This window comes from Dipodomys merriami, unplaced genomic scaffold (assembly GCF_024711535.1).
Source record: "Dipodomys merriami isolate MVZ:Mamm:240054 unplaced genomic scaffold, mDipMer1.0.p SCAF_28, whole genome shotgun sequence".
Lineage (NCBI taxonomy): Eukaryota > Metazoa > Chordata > Mammalia > Rodentia > Heteromyidae > Dipodomys > Dipodomys merriami.
Window position 1 is genome coordinate 13938729 of NW_027204270.1, and position 27399 is coordinate 13966127.

Consider the following 27399-nt stretch of genomic DNA (forward strand, 5'->3'; position numbering starts at 1 on the left):
AAGCCACATGGCAAGAGGGCAGGGCCAGGGCTGGTAGGGCAGGACACTGAACCCCCTGCACCTCCCTCCTTTCCCCCCAGAAATCCCCTTTGACCTGGGCAGCAAGATCACCGTCAGCACAGAGGACTTTGAAGGTAAGTGGGACCCAGAGCCTCCCTTCCACACCAGCCCCTTCACAGCTCTAGAACTGGAGGGCACAGGCAGACAAGCAGAGAAGCGGTCCATGCTCCAGGTGTGGGGAGGTGAGGGTCACCGGGTGCTGGGGTCACCATGACCATCTGGCTGTGGGGTTCGTGGAGAAGGCGGCCAGCAAGGAAAACCTCAGTTGAGCGTCCAGGGAGCAGAGCTCTGGTCCCAGCTCAGCCTGGCCTTGCTGCTGCATACCCTGGGGTGAGTCCCTGCCCTGCTCCAGGCCCAGTTCCTCCTCTGTGGATCAGGGGTCCCGAGGACCCACCCACCCACCTCAGCCCTGGTGACTGGTTCCAGATGCCGTGACCATCCCCTCACCCCCAACCAATGTCCACGCAAGTGAGATCCGAGAGGCCTATGCAGTTCTGAGCTGGGAGGAGCCGAGGCCCCGTGGCAAAGCCCCACTGACGTACACCCTGGAGAAGGTACCAGAACCCCAGAACCCTGAGGGATCCTGAGCAATAGACTCTTCTGGGACGCAGGGGGTGGAAAATACAGGGTGCTGAGAAGCCCCCCGGGGGCCTCCAGAGAAGAGGGCATTCCTGGAAGGGCCTGAGCAGTGGCTCCACCCAGAGGCAGGTAGAAGGATAAAATGACCTTTGGCGTGGTGACCTCCAACCTGAGAGCCAGGCTCTCTACCGCCAAGCCACGCCCACAGCCCAACTCCTGTCATATCTGGATGGCAGTCCCCGAGTCTTGATAGAAAATGCACAGCATGGCCAGGTGCCAGTGGCTCACACCTGTAATCCTAGCTACTCAGGAGGCTGAGATCTGAGGATCGCAGTTCAAAGCCAGCCCGGGCAGGAAAGACCGTGAGACTCCTATCTCCAATAAACCACCAGAAAACCAGAAGTGGCGCTGTGGCTCAAGTGGTAGAACACTCTCCTTGAGCTGAAGAGCTGAGGGACAGCGCCCAGGCCCAGAGTTCAAGCCCCGCAACTGACCAAAAAAAAAAAAAGAAAGAAAGAAAGAAAGAAAGAAAGAAAGAAAATGCACAGCGTGGAGAGGTGCTGTGGAGTACCCCCTGCCCAAGGCGAGGGTGTCAGGTCTCACAGTGGCTCAGGGCCTGTTTGGGAGGCCAATTGGGGTCACAGGACATGTCCAGAACTAGGAAGAGGCTCTCAACTAGGAGTTGGGGCTCTGTACCATGGATCCAAGGCAAAGAGGCAAAGGCAGAGTAGAAGAAAGTATGGGTTCAAGTTAAAATTGGCTAAGTTGGGCACTAGTGGATATACACCTATACTGATACTCAGGAGACTAAGATCTGAGGATCATGGTTTGAAGCCAGCCCAGGTAGGAGAGTCATGAGACTTCAATTAATTACCAAAAAGCCAGAAGTAGAACTGTGGCTCAAGTGGTAGAGTCCCATCCTAGACAGCACAATGCCCTGAGTTCAAGCTCCAGGCCAGTACACCCACCCCCCCCACCCCACCCCCCACACACACAGAGGGAAAGTTCGAATCCTGGCTTCTGCTGTGTGATCCCAAGCCAGTTTCCCAACTTCTCTGAGCCCTTAGTTCCTTCCATCCCACTATCCTCTTGCAGTCAGTCATAGGTAGCGGCACCTGGGAAGCCATCAGCCCAGAAACCCCTGTGAAGTCGCCACGGTTCGCCCTTCTAGACCTGGAGAAGGGGAAGTCGTATGTCTTCAGAGTGCGAGCTGTGAACCAGTATGGCATGAGCGACCCCTCGGAGCCCAGCCATCCCGTCTCCCTGAAGGGCGGGCCAGGTACCAGGCAATGTGGGGACTGGGGCAGGAAGCGGCTTGGGCCAAGTTGTCATCCCAGGTTGTTGGGGAGGGAGCAAGCCCTCTTCCTTATCTTGATTCCTTCTACCAGTCATGAAGCTGAAAAGCAGTAAGATATATGGCATCAGAAATCATATTTCTTAGCTGGATGCCAGTGGCTCACGCCTGTAATCCTAACTGCTCAGGAGGCTGAGGTCTGAGGATGATGGTTCAAAGCCAGCCACACCAAAAACATTCTAGGAATGAAGCTCAAGTGGTAAGAGTGCTAGCCTTGAGCATCAAAGTCAGGGACAGTGCTCAGGCTCTGAGTTCAAGCCCCAGGACTGGCACCAAACAACAACAACAAAAAGATAATCATACTATTTCTCTGGAAAGTGAGCTAAGGGATGTATGCCCATTATTCCCAGATCAACAGCTCACAGGTGACACTGCCTGAGCCCAGCCCAGGAGCTCAGTGTGCCTAAGAGTCCTTCATTTCTAAGGGTCACTGAGCAGCTCCCCTGATTCCTCCCACCAGGGACACCATGCTCAGCACCTGGCCTCCTGTTTCTGCCTCCATACATCAATGCGCCTTTCGCAATGTATGTTCAGGCCATCAGTAGAGCTTTGAATTCTACCTGTAAACATTAGCACTGTCTTGCAAACATTCCCCCAGGTCATGAACTCTTCTGAAATTCGTCATTTCCAGATCTTTGGGCCACTATTTGCCATAGCTCCTCTCTGCTCAAGCTCTTTGCCCGAGGTAGAAGCCAGTCCCCTGGGCCCATGAGCTCCCTGAAGGGCCTCCCCCCCACCCAGCCTCTCCCTTCCACATAGCTGTCCTTGCCACTGCGTTCCTCAAACTCAGGGGCCAGTCTCAGTGACAGGACCCTCCTGAGCTCAAGACATCAAATCCATTTCTCAGTTTGTGTATCTTGGGCCAGGACAATGTCTGGCTCAGAGCAGGCTTTAGTGAATACTGTGTTTATGTTGGATAGACGCTGCATTCAGCCCTTTCCTTATCAACTCTGAACTCTGAACCACTAGAACACAAAAGAGGTATCCAAAGGGAAAGGAAAGGAAGGCTCTAGAATTTGGGGGAGAGAAGGCAGGACTACAGGTAATGCCTGCAGAGAGGTGTGAGTTGAAGGCGTGAGTTAGGCAGGACCTTTAGGGGTAACAGAAAGAGTGGATTGAAAGAAAGAAGACTGGAGAAATCCCACATCTGGGACAAAGGGAAGACAAGGGTCACCAATGGATGTATAAAGAGTTTGATAAGCAAAAAGAACGAGAAAGATCATGGCACCTGCCATCCATCCACCCAATCAATCATCCTCTACCCATTCATCTATCTGTCCTTCTGGCTATATATCATCCACCCACCTACCCATCCATCCAAACATGGACATCCATCCTTCCAACCTCCATCTATTCTTCCATCTATCCATCCATATTCATCCACCCATCCATTTAAACACCATCCATCCTTCCATCCATCCATCCATTATTCACCCACCTACCCACCCATCTGTCCAAACACCATCTCTCCTTCCAACCATCCATCCATCCACTCATCTATCCATTATCCATCCACTCAAACACCATCCATCCTTCCAACTATTCATTATCCATCCATCTAAGAAAACATGGCAGCCCCAACTCAAGAATCTTACTCTTGGGGAGCAGAGAAGTGAAGAAAGAACTTTCAACAAAAAAAAAGAAAAATCAAAGTTTTTTTAATATGTTAAAACTGAGGAAAGCTAATTTAAATGGTGGGGAGGGGTGGAGAGAGAGAGATTGATTTGTACAGATGAATGGGCAAGGGCTTTGGTTCTGGTGTAAGCAAGCAGCTCCTCTCAGAGGTGAAGCAAGGACATTTAGAACAGGAGTCTCCATGTACTTCTGGGCCCAGGCAAACTCAAAACCCACAGGCAGGTCTGGGATGCAGACACTGCCTCTGACAGCGGTGGGACTCCTCCCTGCCCCTTCCCACACTCCTCCCACCCGCAGCCGGTCAAACCATAACAGGGCATCCTCTCTCTCTCTCTCTGCCCTCATTTCTGTTTTTTAGCTACTCTCCCTCCTCCAGCTCAAGTTCAAGCTTTCCGGGACACGCAGACGTCTGTGTGTCTGGCCTGGAAGCCCGTGGATGGAGGCTCGGAGCTCCTGGGTTATTACATTTACTCCCGGGAGGCAGGCTCATCTGAGTGGCACACGGTGAACAACAAACCCATCCAGGACACCAAGTAAGTCCAACTCACCCCCATCCTGTGCCAGGATGTCCCTCCACAAAGGAGAGGCCACTGTGATATGAAATCCTGAGTTTAGGATACCCAGAAGGAACCTTGGTACCGAGAATTCAAGTATCTTGCCCAAAGTCCCAGCGCTAGGAAGTGGAGCCACAAGATGGTTTCTGCTCTGGCGAACACTAGGAGGCACTGTTGTCTGGGGAGAGAGGGGGCCACCTGCTGGCAGGAGCCTCTGGTAGCACAAGACTTGTCACAGGAAGATGCAGATAAGGAGAAGGGAGGGAGAGGGAGGTCTACAACTGAGGACGATGCTGCCAGATGTGGTGGTACATGCCTGTAATCTCAGCTACGCAAGAGGCAGGAGGATTACAAGTTCAGGCTAGCTTGGACGGAAGCTAGTGAGACCTAACACAAAAACAAAAGAAAAATAAAAGAACTGGACACGTGGCTCAAGTGGTAGAGCACTTACCAAGCGTGTGCCTGAGGCCCTGGGTTCGATCTCCAGTACAAAGGAAGGAAGGAAGGAAGGAAGGAAGGAAGGAAGGAAGGAAGGAAGGAAGGAAGGAAGGAAGGAAGGAAGGAAGGAAGGAAGGAAGGAAGGAAGGAAGACAGACAAAAAAATGGAGGGAGGACAATTTGCCCTTTCAGGGTCTTTTTTAAAGGACTGCATTTGTGCAGATAACAATCACGTCTTCTTTTTCAAAGTCAAGGCCCAAAGTCCTGAAGATGTCCGGTATAGCCCGGGTCAGGGATTGGCTGCCTTGGCCTCTGGCTGGCACCTCTTGGGTGCACTTGAGCTTGACAGTGGTTTCTGGGGGAGCAGGCCTTCCTTCTAGCCTAGACATTCCCAGTGTGCCATTTCAGGCTTTGCTGGGGGGGGGGGAGGGTAAGCAAGGGGAGGCATGTTTTAGGGGAAGAACTGGCCCCAAAGCCTTGCCTTCAAGGTTGTTCTAGATTGTTCTAGAAGGTTCAGGAAGTCTCCAGATGTTTGGTGGTCCCTGAAGACTTGCACTTCCCTCTCTCAGGTTCATGGTTCCGGGGCTGAACACGGGAAAGGAGTATGAGTTTTGCATTCGGTCGGTCAGCGAGGCCGGGGTGGGCGAGAGCTCAGCCCCCACGGAGGCCGTGAGGGTCAAGCAGGCTCTAGGTGAGTCCCAGGCCGGTCCACTGGACACTCAAGGCAGCCTGGGCCGGGTGGGAGCCAGAACAGAGAGGCCACATCGTTAGAGGGTCAATGGGGCCAAAGCCCAAGGAGGGGAACTACAGTTGGCCTGACTACCTTCTTCTCTGGGAGGAAGTGACAATGTCCTGGGGTCACGGGGAGGACCAGTCCTGAATGGTTCTCAGGAAGTCCCAGGGAGGCAGAGCGATGCCGCTGGCTCAGGTGGGGCCCTACCTGGATCAGAACGGGCACCCCTAGGGGACCTGCCACCTCCCTCAGTGGCGCCACCAAGAGGCGTGGCTGCCTCACGCCCCTCCTCCACAGCCATCCCGTCGGCCCCCCGCGACTTCGCGCTCCTGCACTGCGGGAAGAATGACATGGTCATCGGGTGGAAGCCCCCCCGGCGCCGTGGGGGCGGCAAGATCCTGGGCTACTTCCTGGACCAGCATGACTCCCAGGAGCTGCACTGGTGCCCGGTCAGCCTGCAGCCCATCCCAAGCCGGGTCTGCAGGGTGAGGCTCCATGGAATTGTGCCAGGGGAGGCTGGAGGCACCGCTGGAGGCTCTGGGTCTGAGGGAGGCCTTAGGATTCTATTCTACACGTGGACAGCCCTGTTTAAACCCTTCCAGTGTGTGTGGAGGTGGGGGGGGGTCTCTCCCTCTTCCTTCCCCAGCCCCAGGACCTTCGCTGTCTGCCTTTCTCTTTTATTCTTTTTTTTTGGGGGGGGGGGGAAGGGAGGGTCAGTCATGGGGCTTGAACTCTGGGTGTGGGCGCTGTCCCTCAGCTCTTTAGTTCAAGACAAGCGCTCTACCACTTGAGCCACAGCGCCACTTCCAGTTTTCTGTTGTTTTTTTGGAGATTAGAGTCTCATAGACTTTCTTCCCCAGGCTGGCTTTGAACCAAGATCCTTAGATCTCAACATCCTGAGTAGCTAGGATTACAGGCGTAAGCCACTGGCACTGGCTTTATTGTTTTTGTTTTTTTTAATGCCAGGTCCTGGGGCTTGAAATCAGGACCTGGGCGCTGTCCCTGAGCTTTTATGCTCAAAGGTCTAGTGCTCTCCCTCTTGAGCCACAGCTCCAACTTCCAGCTTTTTGCTGGTTAATTGGAAATAAGAGTCTCTTGGAATTTGTTTCCTGCCCAGGCTGGCTTCGAACCTCGCTCCTCAGATCTCAGCCTCCTGAGTAGCTAAGGTGATAGGCTTGAGCCACAGAGTTGAACCCACCTCACAGCCTGTCTCTCTGCCCCTACCAGATCAGCAACCTTCATGAAGGCCACTTCTATGAGTTCCGGGCCCGGGCCGTCAACTGGGCTGGTGTTGGTGAACTGTCTGCACCCAGCAGCCTGTTTGAATGCAAGGAGTGGACGATGCCCCAGCCAGGTGGGAGCCCTGCAAGGCTGGTGTTCTGTACCAGGCTCCCCGCTGGAACCCAAAGCACACGTGCTACCACACCCTGTGCATCCGGGCTTTCTCTCCTGGCTAGACCTACACACACACACACACACACACACACACACACACACACACACACACACACACACACACACACATGCACACACGATACATGCACACACGCACGCACGCACACACACACACACACACACACACACACACACACAAGATAAGGGATCCAGCTTTAGTCTGGTCATCCTTGAATTATGATCCTCCTACCTCTGCCTCCTGAGTAGCTGGGATTACAAGTGTGAGCCACCATGCCAGTTCAGAGGCAAACAACATCGCCATCTTACAAGAACTGTCAGGACTGAGGCATGGCTCAAGGAGTAGAGCATCTGCCTCACGGTGTAGATCTGAGTTCAAGCCTCAGAACTGCAGATGAGGAGATGAGGAGTCCAGAACATGGAGGCTGAGAACTCACCTTGAGTCCCTGTCACCAGCAAGGACGATGGGCCCTGAGCCCTGGTGGTAGCTCTCGAGGCCCGGCCTTGGTGCCGACCCCAGATGCTGAAATGAGATGCGGCCTGGGGTGGGCCTGGGAAAGGCCAGGGAACCTTCCCAGCAGCGCTGAGCACATTTTGAAGAGTTAACCCTGCGGACGCCTTGGGCTGCGCTGTGTTATGGAGCCAAGGCTGGGGGGGCCTCCACTGCGCCCCGCAGAGGCGTTTCCAGGCTGGACGGTGACTGGCTGGCAGGTGATTGGCCAGCTTGCTGCCCGACCGCCAGGCTCGCTGCCGGCATGTGCAGCTGGCTGGCTGGCTCCTGCCTGGCTCCTACCACACATCCCTGCCCCATCTCTCTTCCCCCAGGGCCCCCATACGACGTGCGGGTGTCCGAGGTGCGGGCTACCTCCCTGATGCTGCAGTGGGAGCCCCCGCTTTACACGGGCGCTGGACCAGTCACGGGCTACCGCATCAGTGTTCAGGAGGAAGGCTCTGAGGAATGGAAGCCCGTGACCCCAGATCCCATTTCTGACACCCACCTGAGGGTGAGTTCCCGCCCCTTCACCCCCTTACCAGCCCAGAGCCTTCCCTGCCACTGAACACCCAAGCTAGAGCAACCCTCAGAGAGCACTTCCCTAACCTAATGGCAACAGAGGACCAGAAAGGGAGAGTGGTCTACCCAGGGTCACACAGTAAGTGGTTAGTAGGCCTGGCTGGCTGATAGCCTTACACTAGGTGCCCCCCCATAAACAACGAGGTGTTTATCCCACCCAGTTTTATTAGCATTTGAATACACATATCCCTTTACCCAGAAATTCTGCTTCTAGTATGGATGAAGTGTAGGGAAGCAATAAGCACATGTGTAAAGACCTGGGGCAGTGATGTCCACTGTAGTACGTGGTTTATGAACTGCAGGGGTGGCTGCAGTTTACACATTGACCAGTAGGGGGGGCTGCTGGGATAAATCACAATGCATCCTGTGCTGGGTGACACAGAGGCAGACAGTGTCATGCATGGGAATATTATCAAGAATACACTAGGAAGCCAGGCGCCAGTGGCTCACATGTGTGTAGTCCTAGCTATCTGGGAGGCTGAGATCTGGGGCCCATGATTCAAAACCATTCCAGGCAGACAAATCTGTGAGCCTCTCATCTCCAGTGAAGCACCAAAAAGCCGGGGTATGACTCAAGTAGTAAAGCACCAATCTTGAATGAGAAAGCTAAATAAGAGCACAAGGCCCTGAGTTTCATCCCTGATACTGGCAGAGAAAGGAGGACATGGAGGAAGAGGAGGAAGTAGAGAAGGAAGTAAAGGAGGAAGACGAGGAGGAAGAGGTGGAGGAGGAAGAAGAGTTGTTAGGGAAGGTCTAAGGGAAAAGTCAAAGATGACTGCAGGTCTGGTTTCCAGCTCTGGACAGAAGGCCATAACCATAGAGGGCAGGGACAGGAGAGGATTCCCTTGCTGAAAGTAGGAGGATGAGTTAAACTTCAAGCAGGTTCCAGGTGCCAGTGTCCAGGAGCTCAAGAAGGATGGCAGGCCCATGGAGCCCCTGGAATTCAGGATGTATGCTTTGCCTGCTTCCTCCATCCTCCATCCCTCCCCTTCCCCACCCCCCCCGGCCTCCGCAGCTGAGCCTCTTCAGGCCCCCTGTGCTCTGGCCAGGGTTCCAGGAGGAAGCATCTTGGTTGATCTCAGGTTTTGCTCTTGCTCTCCCCCAGGTGTCTAACCTGCAGCCTGGAAAGACGTACATGTTCCAGGTCCAGGCCATGAATTCAGCTGGGCTGGGACAACCATCGATGCCCACTGACCCTGTGCTCCTGGAGGACAAGCCAGGTAGGGCGGCCTGGCAGAGAGTGCCAGCATCCACCCCTGCGCTGTGTTCTTGAGGATGGGCAAAGCTTTTGGCAGGATGGGGAGGGGACATGGGTGCCGGTGGCTCACGCCTGTAATCCTAGCTACTCAGGAGGCTGAGATCTCAGGATCATGGGGCAGGAAAGTCTGTGAGACTCTTATCTCCAATAAGCCACCAGAAAACCAGAAGTGGAGCAGTGGCCCAGTGGTAGAGCACTTGAGTCGTGCAAAAAAGAGCTCAGGGACAGCACCCAGGCCCTGAGTTCAAGCCCCACAACTGACCAAAGCAAACAAAAACCATGGTACTCCAGTGGACAGGGTCATTCTAACCAGGGCAGTCGGGGAGGGACTCTGGAAGGAGGTGACATGTGAGCAGAGGAGGGGCCAGCCCCTCCTCTTGGGAGCCACTGCGTGACCAGCCAACCACGAGTGTTGTGATCTTCAGGAGCAGTGTCAGACTCTGGAGGGTTATTAATGACAGATCTCTGAATCTCCTCCTCAGATGCTCAGGAGATCGAGGTCGGCGTGGATGAGGAGGGCCGCATCTACTTGGCCTTTGAAGCCCCTGAAGCCCCTGACTCCTCAGAGTTCCTGTGGGCCAAAGATTACCAGGGCCCGCCGGCCCCTCAGAGAGTGGAAATCGAGGACGAAGTGAGCAAGTAAGTGAGGAGGGGAGGAGGGGCGATGGCCCGGAGCCTGGCAGAGCTGGTGGGGGGGTCCACATGGCCGGGCTCACAGACTGGAGGAGGCAAGGGAAGGAAGGGTGTGTTTCAGGGCCTAAAATAGTGGTGTGTGTGTGTGTGTGTGTGTGTGTGTGTGTGTGTGTGTGTGTGTGTGTGTGTGTGTGTGTGTGTGTGTGTGTGTGTGTGTGTGTGTGTGTGTGTGTGTGTGTGTGTGTGTGTGTGTGTGTGTGTGTGTGTGTGTGTGTGTGTGTGTGTGTGTGTGTGTGTGTGTGTTCCTGGGGCCTGAACTCTGGGCCTGGGCGCTGTCCCTCAGCTCTTCAGCTCAAGGCTAGAGCTCCACCACTTGATCCACAGCACCACTTCTGGCTTTTCCTGCTTATGTGGTGCTGAGGAATCGAACCCAGGGCATGTGAGGCAAGTGCTCTACCACTGAGCCACCTTCCCAGCCCCTGTCCCTTAGCTTTTTCACTCAAAGATGGTGCTCTTTGTCTTGTGCCACAGCTCCACTTCTGGCTTTTGCTGGTTAATGGGAGATCAGAGTCTCACAGACTTTCTTGCCTGGGCTGGCTTCAAACTGCAGTCCTCAGGTCTCAGCCTCCTGAGTAGCTAGGACGACAGGCGTGAGCTGTGGTTCTCTGCCGGTAGAGTCTCCCAGGGCGGCAGCTCCAGCTCCTGCTAGATGGAGCTGAAGCAGGGCAGTATTTGGCAGGGGCCTCCAGGGCCTCTGCTCCAACCTCTCATCCACAAGGAAACCAAATCCAGAAAGCACATTAGTGACACTCAGGCTAGAGCCCTGACCAGGAGGAAGACAAGGCAGCAGGGCAGCGGGCAGAGCCAGGCAATGGGCCTTTCGATGGTGCCAGGCCAAAGGAGAGCCCAAGGGGGATCTCCAGACCCCACTTGGCTGGGGTCTGGAAAGGGGGTACAGATGGCCTGAGCCAAGGGAATTCCCCAGGTCCCAGGCCTGCATTGCCTAAGGCTCGCGCGTGCGCGCACACACACACACACACTCACACGCAGCATTGCTCTCCTCTTCTGCCAGGTCCAAGGTCATCCTGAAGGAGCCTGACCTTCAGGATCTGGGCATCTACTCAGTGGTAGTCACGGATGCGGATGAAGACACGTCAGCAAGCCACATGCTGACAGAGGAAGGTACGGTCCTTGTTCCCCACCACTCCCCAGGGAGACGTCCCAAGCCCCAGTCCCAACACAGATGTCCCTAGAAGGCCGGCAAGGGACCGCAAAGATATACAACCGCCCTTGCATGCCACCCCTTCCTCTCACTTGACCAGTCAATAGATACCTCCTGGGCACCTGCTCTGGCCATGCACGGCTCCTTGCACTGACCCAGGCCCTGGGAGCCACAGTGATGAATTCCCTAGGCAAACGTCGCTGCACAGCAGAATCTGCATTCTTCTTGTCTCTCTTTTGTGTTTCCACTTTGGGCAAAAGGCAAAGGTTCCAGAATCCATGTTATTTCCTTCTATAACCTAAGAAGAAGAGCGCAAGGGTGGTCATGAGTCACAGAGGGCGGTGGCTTTGAGGCTGGGGGCTGAGGATAGGAGGGCTGAGGATAGGAGGGGTGAGGATGGGAGGGGTGAGGGTAGGAGGGATGAGGGTAGGAGGGGTGAGGATGGGAGGGGTGAGGGTAGGAGGGGTGAGGATAGGAGGGGTGAGGATAGGAGGGGTGAGGATAGGAGGGCTGAGGATAGGAGGGGTGAGGGTGGAGGCTACAGGGCGTCCACATTTGTGGACTGGACTGGTGGTAGCTGAGGAGATCCCCCCCCCATGCCCACCGCCTCCCCTGCTCAGCGCCCTCGAGTGCCTTTAATTCTGCCAAGAAGCAAATGCCAGCGAGGCCTGGGCTCCAACGCCATGTCCTCAGCACTGGGAGCTCACATCTCCTCTCAGACCTGTTTCCTCCTCTGTGCAGGGTCGTTTTTTGGTGCCAGTACTGGGGCTTGAACTCAGGGCCTGGGTGCCATCTCTTAGCTTTTTTTTTTTTTGCTCAAGGCTAGTCCTCCACTACTTGAGCCACAGCTCCACAAAGGCTTTCTGGTGGTTCGTTGGAGACAAGAGTCTCATGGACTTTCCTGCCCGGGCTAGCTTTGAACCACAGTCCTCTGATCTCAGCCTCCTGAGTAGCTAGGATTACAGGGGTGAGCCACCAGCACCCCAGCTTCCCCTTCTGTACAGGGGGATTCGAAGCTCCGTCCGCCCTGTCTGAAACAATATTGTTGTCCGATACAATTCAGTGATCCTGTGCACACTGAAGTTATCCACAAAACTGGCGGTGTTTGGGGGACCATCGTGGGGGCCGGGGCGGCAGGGAGGACTTGCCATGAACCCAGGTTGTCCTGCTAAAGATTCTGGGGTTTCTAAAGCCACAGGAGGCCTGGGCTCTGACCCCGCAGTACACATTTACTAGCGCTTACTGAGTACTAGGCGTTCGTGTAGGTCCAACCAGCGCTCAGCTCAGCAGGAGAGACAAATCCCAGGCACAGAGGCAGCCAGCTGTGGAGGCTGTGCGGGGCTGGCCAGGCTGAAGGGCTGGGCTCAGGAGGGCAGGTGGGGCGGCACGGAGCCTGGCACGTGGTGCGGGCTCCCCGGGGAGCTGGGAGAAGCCAGCACTACCAGCATGGTCTCCTTAGTGCCCAGCTCAAAGCCCTCTGTGCTCAGCCCCTGTGCAGCACGCGCCCCCAGGCTGCGGGGGAAGGGGAATGGAGGATCTCTTGGGACTGCACAGCACAGGACCCTGAGATGGCTCCCGTGGATCCCTGATGTGTCATTGTCTGTTTCCTGCCCCTTCCTGCCTAGAGCTGAACAAGCTGAAGAAGCTGAGCCACGAGATCAGAAACCCAGGTGAGCAGCCAGGTGGCAGCCCCATGGCCTGAGCAGAGCTGACTCACGTGGAGAGCGGGGAAACACCGGGGGGGGGGGCCCACAAACAGAGGCAGCAGGAGGGGGGAAGGAAGCACAAGGTGCGGTCCCTCATCTCCATCACCATCATCACCATCACCACCATCATCACCATCATCACCATCACACCCTCATCACCATTACCATCACCACCATCATTATCACCATCACCATCACCACCATCATCACTATCACCATCATCACCATTATCACCACCATTACCAGCACCTCCAGCAGCATCAAGATCTTAGCTCATCCAAACCTCTGCTTCCCTCCTTTGGCTCTGGGTGATGGAGTCCTGGAGCCAGTGTCACAAACGTGACCAAGAGCTTTTCAACCCCCCAGTGCCCAGGCCACGCCTACAAATCAGAGTCACTGGAGGTGGGGTCGGACACCAGTGTTTCCCCACATCCCCCAGGATGCAGTGCCCAGCCGGGCTGGGGACCAAAGGCCCACAGCCTCTGAAGAGGAAATGCTTTTCTGAGATGAAATAGAACCGAAGTGAGCACACAGAAAGCGTTCCTCATGCCCCCAGCCCGGTCCAGCTTCCTCCAAGCCTGTCACACTTCCAATGCCAGCCCGGGGTCCAAGGGGGCCTAGCCAGAAGCAGAGAAGGGTGAGGGCTCCCCACTCATTCCCTCCCTGTCCTGTGCCTCCCAGTGATCAAACTCATCTCCGGCTGGAACGTGGACGTCCTGGAGCAAGGAGAGGTGCGGCTCTGGCTGGAAGTGGAAGCGCTGACCCCGGAGGCTGAGCTGCACCTCATCTTCAACGAGAAGGAGATCTGCAGCTCCCCGGTAAGCGGCGTGCGCTGGCTTTGATTTCCCGGTCCCTGGTTGTCTCGGGAATGTTACTTCAGGAATGGCTATGTGCTCTGGCTGTCCCCACAGCATGGCTGGGCCGTGGACACTGGGCTTGTACTGCAAGGCGGGTAGGAGGCTGGGATCTCGGATGCTACCCAATGCAGGGAGATTTCTACCACCAAAGGATATTCCATGCTTCCAGCATCTTCCTAATGTCCCATCAGACATCCTCAAGATGGGAAAACTGCATTCACACTCACAGTTATCTAAGCCTAGGTTAGCCCTGGTGACTCACGCCTGTCATCCTAGCTGCTCAGGAGGCTGAGAGCTGAGGGGGAGGTCAGGTTCAGTGCCAGTCCAGACAGGAGAGCCTGTGACTCTTATCTCTAATTCACCAGCAAGCCAGGACGTAGGGGTGTGGCTCAAGGGATAGAGCACCAGTTTTGAGTGTTAAAGCTAAGGAACAGTGCCCAGGCCCTGAGTTTAAACCCCATTACCAACACATACACCACACACACACACACACACACACACACACACGCACGCACGCACGCACGCACGCACGCATGCGCGCGCGCCCTCCCACTTCAGGATCCTCTGGATGGGAACATTACAAAGGACCCTGGGGCTTTTCTCCCCAGAACCGCAAGATCAATTTTGACCGTGAGAAGGGGCTGGTGGAGGTTATCATCCAGCACTTGTCTGAGGAGGACAAAGGATCATACACAGCACAGCTCCAAGATGGAAAAGCCAAAAACCAGATCACCCTGGCCCTGGTGGATGATGGTCAGCCTCACCTGACTCTGTCCCCCTCCCCTCCCCTTCTCGAGCGAGCAAGAGCCCTCACCCCCCAGCTCTGGGGGGCCCGCTGAGCGTGACCCTCCTTCTGTTCACCCCTCTGGGGTCCTGCCTTTATACCTCTCCCACCCTGTGTGTTCACAGATTTTGACAAACTCCTGAGGAAGGCAGATGCCAAGAGAAGAGACTGGAAGAGAAAGCAAGGTAAGAGCTGCTGGTGTGGAGCTCACAAGCTTAGGCCTTGGAGAGTCTCCCCTGCAAGTCCACACCCAGCTCTCCCCTTCCTCCATCCCTGGCCTCAGATATGTCTGAGGGACCAGCAGTCATTAGCAGCCTCCTCCTAGGTTGGCATCCCCAGGCTGACCACTAGGGGGCGCCTGACTAAACCCGGATGCCTGGGCTGTTTGTGCGCCTGCAGGACCCTATTTCCAGGAGCTGTTGCAGTGGCAGATCACAGAGGACTGCCAAGTGCTGCTGACCTGCAAGGTACGTCTTACCCACCTCTGTCCCTAGGGCCCCGGGGCATCTGTATGCTGAGGAGCCCTGCCACACTGTGCTCCATGCAGACTAGTAACCTTTTTTTTTTTTCCTTCCTGGGGCTTGAACTCAGAGCCTGAACACTGTCCCTGAGCTTCTTTTGCTCAAGGCTAGCACTCTACCACTTGAGCCACAGCACCACTTCTGGCTTTTTCTGTTGATGTGGTACTGAGGAATGGAACCCAGGGCTTCATCCATGCTAGGCAAGCACTCTACCACTAAGCCACATTCCCAGCCCCCAGTAACATTTTATTTCATCTGGCTCATCATGATCTGGGGTACAGGTGTTATTTATGTATGAAAAAGTATATAAAGAAGCTGGCTGCCGGTGGCTCACGCCTACAATCCTAGCTACTCAAGAGGCTGAGATCTGGGGATCATGGTTCAAAGTCAGCCAGGGCAGGAAAGTCTGTGAGACTCTTATCTCCACTAAACTACCAAAAAAAAAAAAAAAAAAAAGTGGTAGAGCACTAACCATGAGCAAAAGAAGCTCAAGAACAGTGCCCAGGCCCTGAATTCAAGCCCCAGGACCAGTATTTAAAAAAATGTCTACACATAAAGAAACAGCTCAAGACAATAAGGTTAAAGGTTTTAACCAAGCTGGCCTGACTCCAAAGTCTTAAATGCTTTGCAGCCTTTTTTTTTTCTTTTTGCCAGTCCTCAGGGCCTGGGCACTGTCCCTGAGTTTCTTTTGCTTAAGGCTAGCGCTCTACCACTTGAACCACAGTGCCACTTCTGGCTTTTTCTGTGTATGTGATACTAAGGAATCAAACCCAGGGCTTCATGCATGCAAGGCAAGCACTCTACCACTAAGCCACATTCCCAGCCCCTGTAGCCTTTTTTGATACCTGGGAAAGAACAGCATGGGCAGGGCTTTTCCAGAAACACATTCATTCAGTAAATCAAAGCACCTACCATGTGCCAGGTCTTCTGCAAAGCACCCGCCCTACGAGAATGGAGAGGAGGTCTCCTCAGCTTCGGGAGCCTGTGGTCAATGCAGAATGGTTAGAAAGCAGCCTGCCTTGTTCTTGGTTAGACATATGCAGGAAACTGATTCATCACCTTGGGGTGGGGGTGGGGTGGCGTCCTGCAGAGAGCTTCTGGGAAGACTTTCTGGAGGAGGTAACATCTCAGTCCCTAAGAAGCTTAGGCATTTGCGAGGAAAATAGGGAAGGGACTGAGAGGGAAAGGAAAGGCCATTGACCAAAAGTTCAGAATCTGGAGGCCAGCAGAGACCTAGGGTGTAAGGAAGGGACCCTCTGGTCTTGGCTCCAGTACGTGAGTGTCTGTGCGTGCTTTGTATGTGAGGAAGTAGTGCTCATACATAATCACCTTCTAGGAGCTGAAAGAGAAAGTCCCCGGGGGCCTGTCATCCTAGCTACTCAGGCAGCTGAGATCTGAGGATCATGGTTCAAAGCCAGCCGGGGCAGGAAAGTCCATGAGACTCTTATCCCCTTAACCACCAGAGAAACGGAAGTGGTGCTGTGGCTCAAGTGGTAGAGCGCTTGCCTTGAGCTGAAGAGCTCAGGGACAGCACCCAGGCCCAGAGTTCAGGCCCCACCACAGACAAAAGAAAAAAGAGAGAGAGAAAGTCGGCTGGGGTCCCCTCACACCCCACCTTCCTCAGGTGACCAACACCAAGAAGGAGACTCGCTTCCAGTGGCTCTTCCAGAAGAAAGAGGCTCCAGACGGCCAATACGACCCGCAGGCCGGGACGGGACTTCTCCAAATTGAGCAGGTGAGTGTTGCTGAGGCTCCGGGGTGCCAGGATGAGCACCGGGTGGAGTCCGCAGCTCTGCGACAAGGGGGGGCAAGTGAGGCATCACCCAGGGCTGGCGTTTACGGGGCACCAAAAACTCCATCGAGGTAACTAAAGTTGATGGTGCAGTATTCTGTGTGTGTGTGTGTGTGTGTGTGTGTGTGTGTGTGTGTATGTGCACACACAGGCATATGACAGTATTGGGACTTGAACTCAAGGCCTGAGAGCCATTCCTTAGCTTGTTTTTGCTAAGGTTGGTGTCCTAACATCTAAGCCACAGCTCCACTTATCATTTTTTGGTGACAGAGATAAGAATCTCAGATTTAGGGGCTGGGAAGGTGGCTCAGTGGTAGAGCGCTTGCCTTGCATACATGAGGCCCTGGGTTCGATTCCTCAGCCCCACATAAGCAAAAAGTAAAAAGCCGGAAGTGGTGCTGTGGCTCAGGTGGTAGAGCGCTAGCCTTGAGCTGAAAAAGCTGAGGGACAGTGTCCAGGCCCAGAGTTCAGTCCCCAAGATCGGACCAAAAAAAAAAAAAAAAAAAGAATCTCAGATTTTTCAGCCCAAACTGACTTCAAATCATGATCCTCAGATCTCAGCCTCCTGAGTAGCTAGGATTACAAGTGTGAGCCACCAGCACCCAGCAGTGCAATGTTTTTAAAAATTAAAATACCAAAACCAAATTGTCATCAGTAACAACAGAACCAGGATTACTGATTTTTTTTTCCTTTTGCTTGGGTGCCAGGCCACCGCCCTTGCTGTGCAGCATGGGGCTGGTCACTGTCCCGCTCTGATCTCAGCTTTCAACCACTTCCTCAATGATTCTCCCTACCCACAGTCTAAGGCTGAGGATGGAAAAGATGTCTCCGAGTGAGGCAGCCCAGAGGAGTATAAACTGAGGCCCAAGGAGAGAAGGGTCTTGTGTGTGTCCACACAGAGTTGGGGGCAAGCCTGGAAACCCCGCTGCCTGACTGCTGCCCAGCCATCCTGGAACCCGTGCAGACACTGCCGTCTCCCCTCCTTCTTTCCAGATGTCCAGGGAGCACCAGGGAACTTACAGGGCGGTGGTTTCGGATGATCGAGGGGAGGATGACACCGTATTGGACCTCACTGGCGAAGGTGGGAGCCGGCCGTGCCCGTGAGGGTCCCGGCCAGCTGTGCGGGATCACAGTGCAGCTGGACACTGTGAGATATGACCTGTGACCTAAGATCCCTGGGATCCCCGTGTCACCCGAGGGAACGAGTCACAGAGAGGGGCCGTGACCGCCCTGGTTTGCACAGCAAATCAGTCGCAGGGGCCTGGTATGTGTGATGCCACAGCAAGCCCAGCCTTGGAGCCCAGGAACCAGAATACTACTGTCCTCTGAAGGAGGCCCAGGCTGCGCATGAGGCCGGCTGGCTTGGCCTACAAGGGTATTGTCAGGTTAGGTGTGGTGTGGTGGTTCAATCCCATAATCCTAGCTACTTGGGAGGCAGAGATCAGGGCTGGGGGCGGGGTGGGGGGGGTGCAGTTTGCAGCTAGCCCAAGCAGAAAATGTCTGGAGAATCCATCTGAACCAATGGCTGGGCGCCTGTTGCCCCAGTCATGAGGAAAGCACAGAGGCTGGGCACCGTCATCTCCTAAGAACAAACAGGGGCTCACAGCCCAGGCTAGCTCATGTGACAAAACCACACTGGAGGCACAGCTCCATTGCTAGAGGGGAGGGTAGAGTGTCTACCTAGCAACACCAGGCCCTGAGTTTGAACCCCAGTACTACAGGAAGAAAGAGAAGAGAGAGTGAAGAAAGAAAGAAAGAAAGAAAGAAAGAAAGAAAGAAAGAAAGAAAGAAAGAAAGAAAGAAAGAAAGAAAGAAAGAAAGAAAGAAAGAAAGAGAAGGAGAGAGGGAGGGAAGGAGGGAGGGAAGGAGGGAGGGAAAGACAAGAAAGTTGTTAGGTGGTTCTATCTGTCCTGGACTCATGGAGGCCCCTGGGCCCCCTCTATCCACATCACCTCAGAGCCCCCCCCCCACTCCCAGACTGTCCTACAGAGTTTCCTGTTCCTGAGAGCAGCTCTGTGCACCACCATGCTTTTCCAAGGCAGCCCCCACCCCCAGGATAAATCTTAGGGGCTCCCCGCCCAGCTGACCATGCTTTGTCTCCCCCCCAGCCCTGGATGCCGTCTTCACCGAGCTGGGCAGAATCAGTGGTGAGTGAGCCAGCCTGCAGCTTTGCCTGGCCCCGCCCCCGCCCCCCCATGCCAAAGAGCCTAGTGGGTTGGGAGACTCCCACCAGCCCCGTCTGGAGTTAGTGTCCAACCTCCAAGCTGGGTGAGAAGCCCCTGCCTCCCCACGGAGCCCTGACCCCACCACCATCACCCCCAGAGCAATAGAAAGAAGGCTGGCCCCAATGCACGCCCCCTTCTGTGCCTCCCCCAGCCCTCTCTGCAACCCCACTGAAAATCCAGGGCACTGAGGAGGGCATCCGGCTCTTCAGCAAGGTCAAGTACTACAACGTGGACTACATGAAGACCACCTGGTTCCACAAGTAGGTCGGTCTGGCCCCAGGGCCCTAGCCTGGCTAGTTGGAGCCCAGAATCTGCCTCTTGGAGGCCTCCCTCCCCCTGCCAACCCCTCCCACCAGGCTCAGTTGGCACTGATGAGGGCGGGACTCTGGTCCTGCTGTCCTCACCTGTGGTAGAGATAGGAATCAGCAGTCCCTGAAGGGCTTTCCTCAGGGAAGATGGAGATTCTGGTGGTAGGGCCATTCTTCTAGAATGGTCCTGGTCCCCAAGCAACAGCATCTGGGAGCTGGTGGATTGAGGGATGCAAGAATAAGGAAGAACCAATCACGTAGGTGATGCTGCCATCGGGGGCCTCTGCAGCCTTTGCAAACCTGTGCAGCCAGGCGTCAGGGAAAGGAACAGACAGGCGTGTGGAGATGGTGACAAAAATTCAGGGCTTGATAGCAAGAGAGAGAAGGTTTCCACAGAGCTAAGTCACCCCCAGACAGTTTAAGAGCAGAACTGCTCTAATGTTTCTCATCACGTGCATGCCTCAGCCTCGTGGAGCAGACATTACTGCACACGTTCTCTAGAGAGTGCCAGGCTGACTTAGTCACAAAAGAATAAGGGCCAAGGTGCAATGGAATTTCAGGACAGTAGAGCTCTTTCGCTTTCAAGGGTTTCCAAACCCTGTGGCAAACAGGCTCAGGACACTGGGGACACAGGCTGGGAGACCTCAGGAATGAAATTGAAGTAAAGAAGGGGGAGAGTATACATTGCCTTGGTTTCTAAAGGAATAAAAAACAACCTGGGAAGGTTTAAGATGAGAGTAAAGAGGCGAGAAAATAGCTCCTGAGGTGTCATTCTCAGCATCAGCCAGCTTGCACATAGATGATTTCCCAGAGATTTGTTAAATAAGGAATGAGAAGTTGATTGATGAATGAATGATTGGCTCATGAATGAAGGGTAAATGAATGAGTGATTGAATGATGAGTGACTGATAGATGAATAATTGGCTAATGGATGATAGAATGATTGCTTGATGGCGAATGGTTGGCTGATGAATGAATGATTGAGTGATGGTACATGGGGGAGAATGAACAAATGGGTTGAATGATAGATGAGTGGTTGGATGAATGGATGGTGGGATTATGAATGGCGAAGCAGGTAGATCTGAGTGAATATCTAGTGAATGGTCTCCGCCTTTATCCCAAGGCCTTGGGGCCAGCCCCTTGAGTTGGGGCCCGGGCAGGGCAGGCTGGGCCGCAGCCAGCTACCCTAGGCCCCACTCTGCCCTCACACTTAGGGAGAAGCGCCTGGAGAGTGGCGATCGGGTTAGGGCGGGCACCACCCTGGATGAGATCTGGCTCCACATCCTGGACCCCAAGGACTCCGACAAGGGCAAATACACCCTAGAAATCACTGCTGGGAAGGAAGCCCGGCAGCTCTCGGCGGATCTTTCAGGTCAAGGTGAGCTGACAGCTAGTCTCTTGGCCCAGAAATCTGTTTAGAAAACTCCATAGGGATAGGCCCTGGTGGCTCATACCTGTCATCCTAGCTACTCGGGAAACTGAGATGAGGAGGATTGCTTTTCAGGGTCAGACTGAGCAAAAAGTTCATGAGACCTTATCTCAACCCATACAAAGCCCACATCTGTCCTCCCAGCTGTGCGGGGGGAGGGAATTGGGAGGATCATGGGTCCAGCAAACACATTCACAAGACGTCATCTCTGTAGAAGAAACTGGGGGAGGCATAAAATAGAAGAATCATGGCCCAGGCATGAACTGAGGGGAAAAAAAGAAAAAGATAAAGAAAAAGCAGACCCCTATCTCAAAAATAACCAATGCACACCAGGTGCCAGTGCCTCACACCTGTCATCCTAGCTACTCAGGAGGCTGAGATCTGAGGATCGCAGTTCAAAGCCATCCTGCGCAGGAAAGTCCATGACTCTCTTATCACCTATAAACCACCAGAAAAACGGAAGTGGTGCTGTGGCTCAAGTGGTAGAATGCTAGCCTTGAACTGAGGGACAGCACCCAGACCCAGAGTTCTAGCCCCATGACTGACAATAATCATAATCATAATCATAATCACCAATGCAACATTGAGCTGAAGTTGTGGCTTAGCAGCAGAACACCTGCCTAGCAACTGCAAAGCGCTGAGTTCAAATCCCAGTACAACACCACCACCACCACCATATGACACTGGATGTAGTAGCACACACATGTAATCCCAGCATTCAGGAGGAAAAAGGTCAACAAATTTGAAGACAGCCTAGTAGTGAGACCCTGTCTCAAAAAAAAAAAAAAAATTCTAAAAAGAAAGAAAATCACATTGTCTTTATAAAGACTCCCCCAAATCCTGACACTGCCGCAAGGCAATACAGCAATGGGAAGGAGAATGGAGGAGAGTAGGTGCCAAGCCCTGTCCCTGGGGGTTACCCTGCAGAGGCCCTGATGCACACGTTCCCTTCTGACCTTCTTGTAGCTTTTGATGACGCCCTAGCTGAACACCAGAGACTGAAGTAAGCTCCCCCCCCACCTTTCTGAGTGTGAATTGTGGGTTCCCCCGGGGTGTGGTGTGAACTGTGCTCTGGCCCCTCCTAGGAGCCCCCAACAAGCTCCACTTTCCCTCCCCCTCCTCCCCTCTCCCACAGGGAGCCCCACAATGGAACCCCTCAATCTTGTTCCTGTTTCTGTTTTCCAGGGCCTTGGCCATCATCGAGAAGAGTAAGTCCCTGACCTTTCTATTGCTTTTGCTCCTGACTTTGCACACGCTTTCCCGGAACTCTGGAAGGCTCTGGAGAGGCCTGAGCATCAGCCCTGTGAAGACAACAGAGGCACAAGGAGCCGAAAGAGTCCTGAGGCTGTGGGCTGGACGTGCCCCGTCCGGGTGTGGTGCTGAGCAGACACCTTGGCGGGCCAGGAAGGCAGGGGCCTGGGACGGTGACACAGGGCTGGCCTTCCTAAGAGGGCTGTGGGAAGGGGACCGTTTAAAACAGAAGCTGCCTGATCTAGTCCAGGGGCAACCCTGAGCCCAGAGGGACAGAGGAACCACCTCTGAGCTGCCAGGGTCGCCGCTGCACCTGCTCTCACCGCGAGCCAGCATGGATGGCCCAGGGCTGGGTGTCTGGCCAGCCGTGGGAAGTAAGGATTCAATGAGAGCCGGAGCCCCAGAGCTCTGCCAGCCTGCCCCTGTGGAAGGAGCCTGGACAGGAGCCACCAGCACGGGGATGTCTGCGCACTTCCTGTGTGGTGCCAGTGTCCCCAGTGTCCCCGGGAGTTGAGTTCAGGACCGCCATCCAGCCCTGGAGGGGTGTGAGCGGCCACAGCACAGAGCCCCTCCATAGATCAGCCAGTTCAGTGCACTGACGCAGCCAGAGAACAGCGTAGGCCCTGATCCCGCTAGCCATCTATGCCCAGCCCAGATGACCCCTCCGTCCCGTCCTGCCATGTCATTAGACAGGACACCCCATCCAGGACTCCCATAGACACAATCTGAAGCCACCAGCCTGGGAATCAGGCCGTGGAGAACACACAGTTCCCCCAGCCGCGGAGGACTGGTGACAACATCTGCCCTCCACCCCCCACCCCCCCCCTTACCTCGCCTCCCTGCCATCTGTGGGACGCAGCCCCTGCGTCAGGCTCTTCGCACTTCCTCCCCTCCCACAGCCCTCCCTGCAGCCTAAGGAACACATTTGGCTTTCCGCTCCATGAGTTACAGTCACAGGCTCATCCTCCCACCCACAGTGGCCTCTGAGTCTCTCCTTGACTCCAAAGACCCGAGTCCCATTTTTCCTGACCTCCTCTCGGTCCACTCCCTTAGTAGATTGGCCACACACTTGTGGGAATGTTGCCAGTTTAAGTTCAGAGCAATCTCGTCTACCTTCTTTGTTGAGGTACCTCTCCAGGTACCACAATCATAATGACCTAAAAGCAGAAACATACTACCTTTCATATCTTCTACCCAAGAACATGAGGGAGAGCTTTAAAGATTTCCACCCAAAATAATGAAGCCTTGCTTTCAAATAACCCTCCACACTGAGCTGGGTGTTGTAGCACACACCTGTAATCCCAGCTACTCAAGAGGCAGAGATGGGGAGGATCAGGGTCCTGCGCCAGCCTAGACAAAAGTTAGCTAGGTTGACCCTATCTCAAAAGCAAGTCAAGTATGGTGGTACATGCATATAATCTCTCCTAGGTAGGAGGTGGAGAAAGGAGAATTGTGGTTCTAGGGCAACCCAGGGTCCCTATCTGAAAAAAATTAAAACAAAAAGGACTGGGGCATGGCTCAATTGTTCGAGCACTTGCTTAGAAATCCTCAGTACTGCTGGCCACCAGTGGCTCACACCTGTAATCCTAGCTACTCAGGGAGCTGAGATCTGAGGATCATAGTTCAAAGCCAGCCAGGACAGAAACATCCATGAGACTCTTATCTCCAATTAGCCACCAGAAAACTGGAAGTGGCACTGTGGCTCAAGTGGTAGAGCGCTAGCCTTGAGCTGAAGAGCACAGGGACAGTGCCTAGGCCCAGAGTTCAAGCCCCACAACTGGCAAAAAGAAAAGAAAAGAAATCCTTGGTACTGCCAAATAACTTAAGTACTACTCAGCTCTCAGTAAATCTGCAGCTGGCAGAACGTTCACCACTGGGGTCTCTTGTTTCTTTCCAGATCGTGCCAAGGTGGTACGGGGCCTGCCGGACGTGGCCACCATCATGGAAGACAAGGTACTGACCCTCCTGGCCCTCGGCCTGTAGATCCACACTTGTGTTCTCCCGGGGAATCCATCCCAGATCACCACCAAACAGTGTCACACAGTGGACTGAAGAACCAGCGGTGGCTGAGGGGCCAGAGACTGAGCCCGCCACAGTCAGCTGACTGACCACAGCTCACTGACAACGTAGAGGTGAATGTGAGCCACTGAGCCTGTTGTCAGCACCACGTGGTGCTCAAATGGCTCTGCCCCATCTCTAGAGAGCCCTGGGTGTCACCAACTGCCATCTGTGACCAATTTCTACAGGAGGCCAACTGAATCCCTGAAAGCCCTTCCAGGGCCAAAATTATGTAGATCTAGTGTTTCCCTCCCCCCCACCCCAAAAAATCACAGCAACAAACTAGGCATGGTAGTGCATGCCTGTAATCCCAGCTGAGGCTGGAGGGTCCTGAGTTCCAGGACAGCTTGGGCTGAGTACAAAAACTCTACCAGCTACCCGTATGTAAGGTGCTATTCCACAAACAGGTTTTAGCTAAGGATTGAGCCCCCCAGTAGTTAGAGGATTTATTCAAGGCTGAGACTCATGGCCAGGCAATCTAATTCCAGATCCTGTGTTCATTATAGTACAGTGCCCAGTGTTAGAACACTTCCAAAGACTTTCAAATACAATTCATAAGTCTTCGTACTAAAGCCATATTCTCTCTCTCTCTCTCTCTCTCTCTCTCTCTCTCTCTCTCTCTCTCTCTCTCTCTCTCTCTCTCTCTCTCTCTCTCTCTCTCTCTCTCTCTCAGTCATCATGGGGCTTGAACTCTGGGCCTGGGCGCTGTCCCTGCTCTCTTCAGCTCAAGGCTAGCACTTTACCACTTGAGCCACAGCACCACTTCCAGTGTTCTAGGGGTTTATTGGAGATAAGAGTCTCACGGATGTTCCTTGCCGGGGCTGGCTTTGAACCGTGATCCTCAGATCTCTGCCTCCTGAGTAGCTAAGATTGCAGATGTGAGCCTTAAAGCCCGGCCTTAAAGCCATATGATCTTACTTGCTGGTAAAAATCACAATGCCATGTACCTTAAAAAGCAAGTAAGCAAAATACAGGCCATTTTGAGCCAGCTACTTCCCAGACAAAGAAGGGCCTAAAATTCTAACCAGTCTGTTTGGCTGTAGAAAGGTTGACGATGGAGAGGGCGAGGTGGCAATAAAATGCCTGTGCCTTTTATGGATTCAATAAAACACACACAATGAATTTGCCCCAGGGAGCTGCGTGTATTAAGAGCTCTCTAAGAGCATAATGGTGAATGTCAAGTTCAAGTTACAAAGCCACAAGACCGTTCTCTTCCTGTCCATTTGCAACAGACCCTGTGCCTGACCTGCGTCATCTCAGGAGACCCTGCCCCGGAAATCTCTTGGCTAAAGAATGATCAGCCTGTCACCTTCCACGACCGTTACCGCATGGAGGTGAAGGGGACAGAGGTCACCATCACCATCGAGAGGGTCACCAGCGAGGACAGCGGGCGGTACGGCGTCTTCGTCAAGAACAAATATGGCTCTGAGACGGGCCAGGTCACCATCAGTGTGTTCAAACATGGAGACGAGCCCAAAGAGCTGAAGAAGAAGTGACGGACGAGTCTAGACACAGCCTGAGATCCAGCGGGCATGAACCAGCAGAGCCAACCAAGGGGGTCACAGCCTGGCACAGGCCACAGGGGAGGGAGGGAAGGAGGAAAGGAAGGGGGGAGGGAGGGAGGGAGGGGTCCAGGGTGGAACCCAACACAGGAGGTAGAGAGGAAAGGACACAGCAAAGGAAAGAAGCAAAGATCTCCCTGGGGTCCTGAGAGGCCCCAGGATGGCGGGCAAGCACCAGACTTGGAGCAGGAAAACTTGAAGACCTTGTGTTTGTCATCTCTCAAACGGGCATCTGTACTCATGCTACAGGTTCATTGGTGAAAATCCCAGCCATTAGCTGACATCCTCCACCACAGACCACTTTACTCTGCAGGGTGGGGGCACTTGGCCGCTCTTTTTCGGTCACCACAACTGTAGATGGGGTTGAGATTCCATATACTAAAGGCCACACACCCCAACTCCACCTAGAACTTCCCAAGCCCAGCTGGCAGCAGTGCCAAGATCGGTGGGCCCTGCCATCAACCAGCCATCACATTTCTCTACTTATTTCGACCCACCTAAGTTCAACCCTCACTGGGAGTTCAGCACATGCCAAGCTGAGAACAGGGCTGAGAACAGGCTCACTAACTCCTGAGACCCAATCACAGATGGGAGAATGCTTCCCCTCCCCCAGGCCCCGCCCAGAAGGAAGTCTCAGTCCAATAGGGAGGGCAGCCTGGGCTGGTAACCACAGGACAGCATACGGGAAATAATAATGAGAGGACAAGGATTAGGAAGTAGAGTGGCACCATGGTGCTGGGGGCTAGGGGTGGGCTTTTTATTTACAAAAAACGAAAACTCTCCAACAATAGGCAGAATTGATATTAGGCTCTGAAAAGTGAATCCAGATTTGCCTTGAAGATGAGAGAGGGATAGGGGAGGAGAGGAGCATGCTGGCAGCAGAGGGGAGGAGAGGAGCATGCTGGGAGCAGAGGGGAGGAGCAGGTGCGGCCCCCTGGGTGACCTTGCCAGGTATGGAGCCTGATGTGGCACAGGCACTGGTTGGCTTTGCTTGATGGATCTCAGCACAGAGCTGGGCATTTCTTTGCCCTCGTTTCCTTCTTTAATAAATAAATAAATAACATGGACAGGGTAACATGGGAGTTATAAAAATTGCTGTGAAAGCTTAGGAAATCCTAAAGGAGAAAATAAAAAACATCTGTGCTCCCAATCACCAGTAGGGACCACTTGCCTCTGACTTCTGAAATGACTTCCAAATCAAAAGATAAAACCACATCCCACTCACCAGCTACTTGCACATTGGGCTTGGTGGCTTCCTGCCAGCTCCCAGTGGCTCCCATTCCACCTCTGCTGAGGGGGAGGTGGGAAGGGGAGGGGGCAGGAGTCCTGGCATGAGTTCAGGGCACCATGAAGGTCTTAAAGACAAAGACTCCTGGGTTTCAAACGCCCTCCTGCCACCCAGTGGCCAGGGAGTTTACAAAATGCTTTCCCTTTTCCTGAGCTATAGTTCCCCATCTATAAAACAAGCATGTGAGATGATGATAAGCTCTCTCAACTGACAGCTACCATTTTTATTACTTCCCACAACTCTATATGCTTTTCCCTTCCCATGAAGATGTGGTATACAATAAAAGACTCCATCCACCGGAAACCAGTGGCTCATGCTGATGATACTCGTTCCTCAGGAGGCTGAGATCTGAGGACTGCAGTTCAAAGCCAGCCCAGGCAGGAATGTCCATGAGACTAACGAACCACCTAAAAGCCAGATATGGAGGTATGGCTCAAGTGGTAGAGCACAGCCTTGAACAAAAAAGCACCCAGAGACAGCACCTAAGGCCCTGAGTTCAAGCCCCAGGGACAACTGGTGGCTCTTTTCCCAATGTCAATGAAAAACGTCCCGCGTCTTCTCTGTCTGGGATGGAACATGGTGAGAGCGCCCCCTGTTGGCACAGCTTGTGTTTATACTCAGCCCAGCATGGGTTTGGGGATGCTTCTGGATGAGGTGGCAGTTTAAG

The 27399-nt window shown here is 54.0% G+C and overlaps 1 protein-coding gene across 1 annotated transcript in view; it reads left to right on the forward strand.

Moving 5' to 3' along the window:
- Positions 1–25454, forward strand: part of Myom3 (myomesin 3) — a 43900-nt gene extending 18446 nt beyond the window's left edge. Inside the window, exons 13-37 of the mRNA XM_070037633.1 lie at positions 81–134; positions 487–614; positions 1735–1918; positions 3987–4161; positions 5190–5311; positions 5651–5838; positions 6581–6707; positions 7592–7770; positions 8944–9058; positions 9579–9735; positions 10802–10911; positions 12577–12621; positions 13339–13475; positions 14123–14267; positions 14424–14483; positions 14698–14765; positions 16444–16554; positions 17605–17692; positions 18720–18758; positions 18988–19096; positions 20359–20522; positions 21540–21576; positions 21759–21781; positions 23722–23777; positions 25115–25454. Coding sequence (XP_069893734.1) covers positions 81–134; positions 487–614; positions 1735–1918; positions 3987–4161; positions 5190–5311; positions 5651–5838; positions 6581–6707; positions 7592–7770; positions 8944–9058; positions 9579–9735; positions 10802–10911; positions 12577–12621; positions 13339–13475; positions 14123–14267; positions 14424–14483; positions 14698–14765; positions 16444–16554; positions 17605–17692; positions 18720–18758; positions 18988–19096; positions 20359–20522; positions 21540–21576; positions 21759–21781; positions 23722–23777; positions 25115–25378 — 2885 coding nt within the window. The 3' untranslated portion in view covers positions 25379–25454. The remainder of the gene's footprint in view (positions 1–80; positions 135–486; positions 615–1734; positions 1919–3986; positions 4162–5189; positions 5312–5650; positions 5839–6580; positions 6708–7591; positions 7771–8943; positions 9059–9578; positions 9736–10801; positions 10912–12576; positions 12622–13338; positions 13476–14122; positions 14268–14423; positions 14484–14697; positions 14766–16443; positions 16555–17604; positions 17693–18719; positions 18759–18987; positions 19097–20358; positions 20523–21539; positions 21577–21758; positions 21782–23721; positions 23778–25114) is intronic.
- The last annotated feature ends 1945 nt before the right edge of the window (positions 25455–27399 follow it).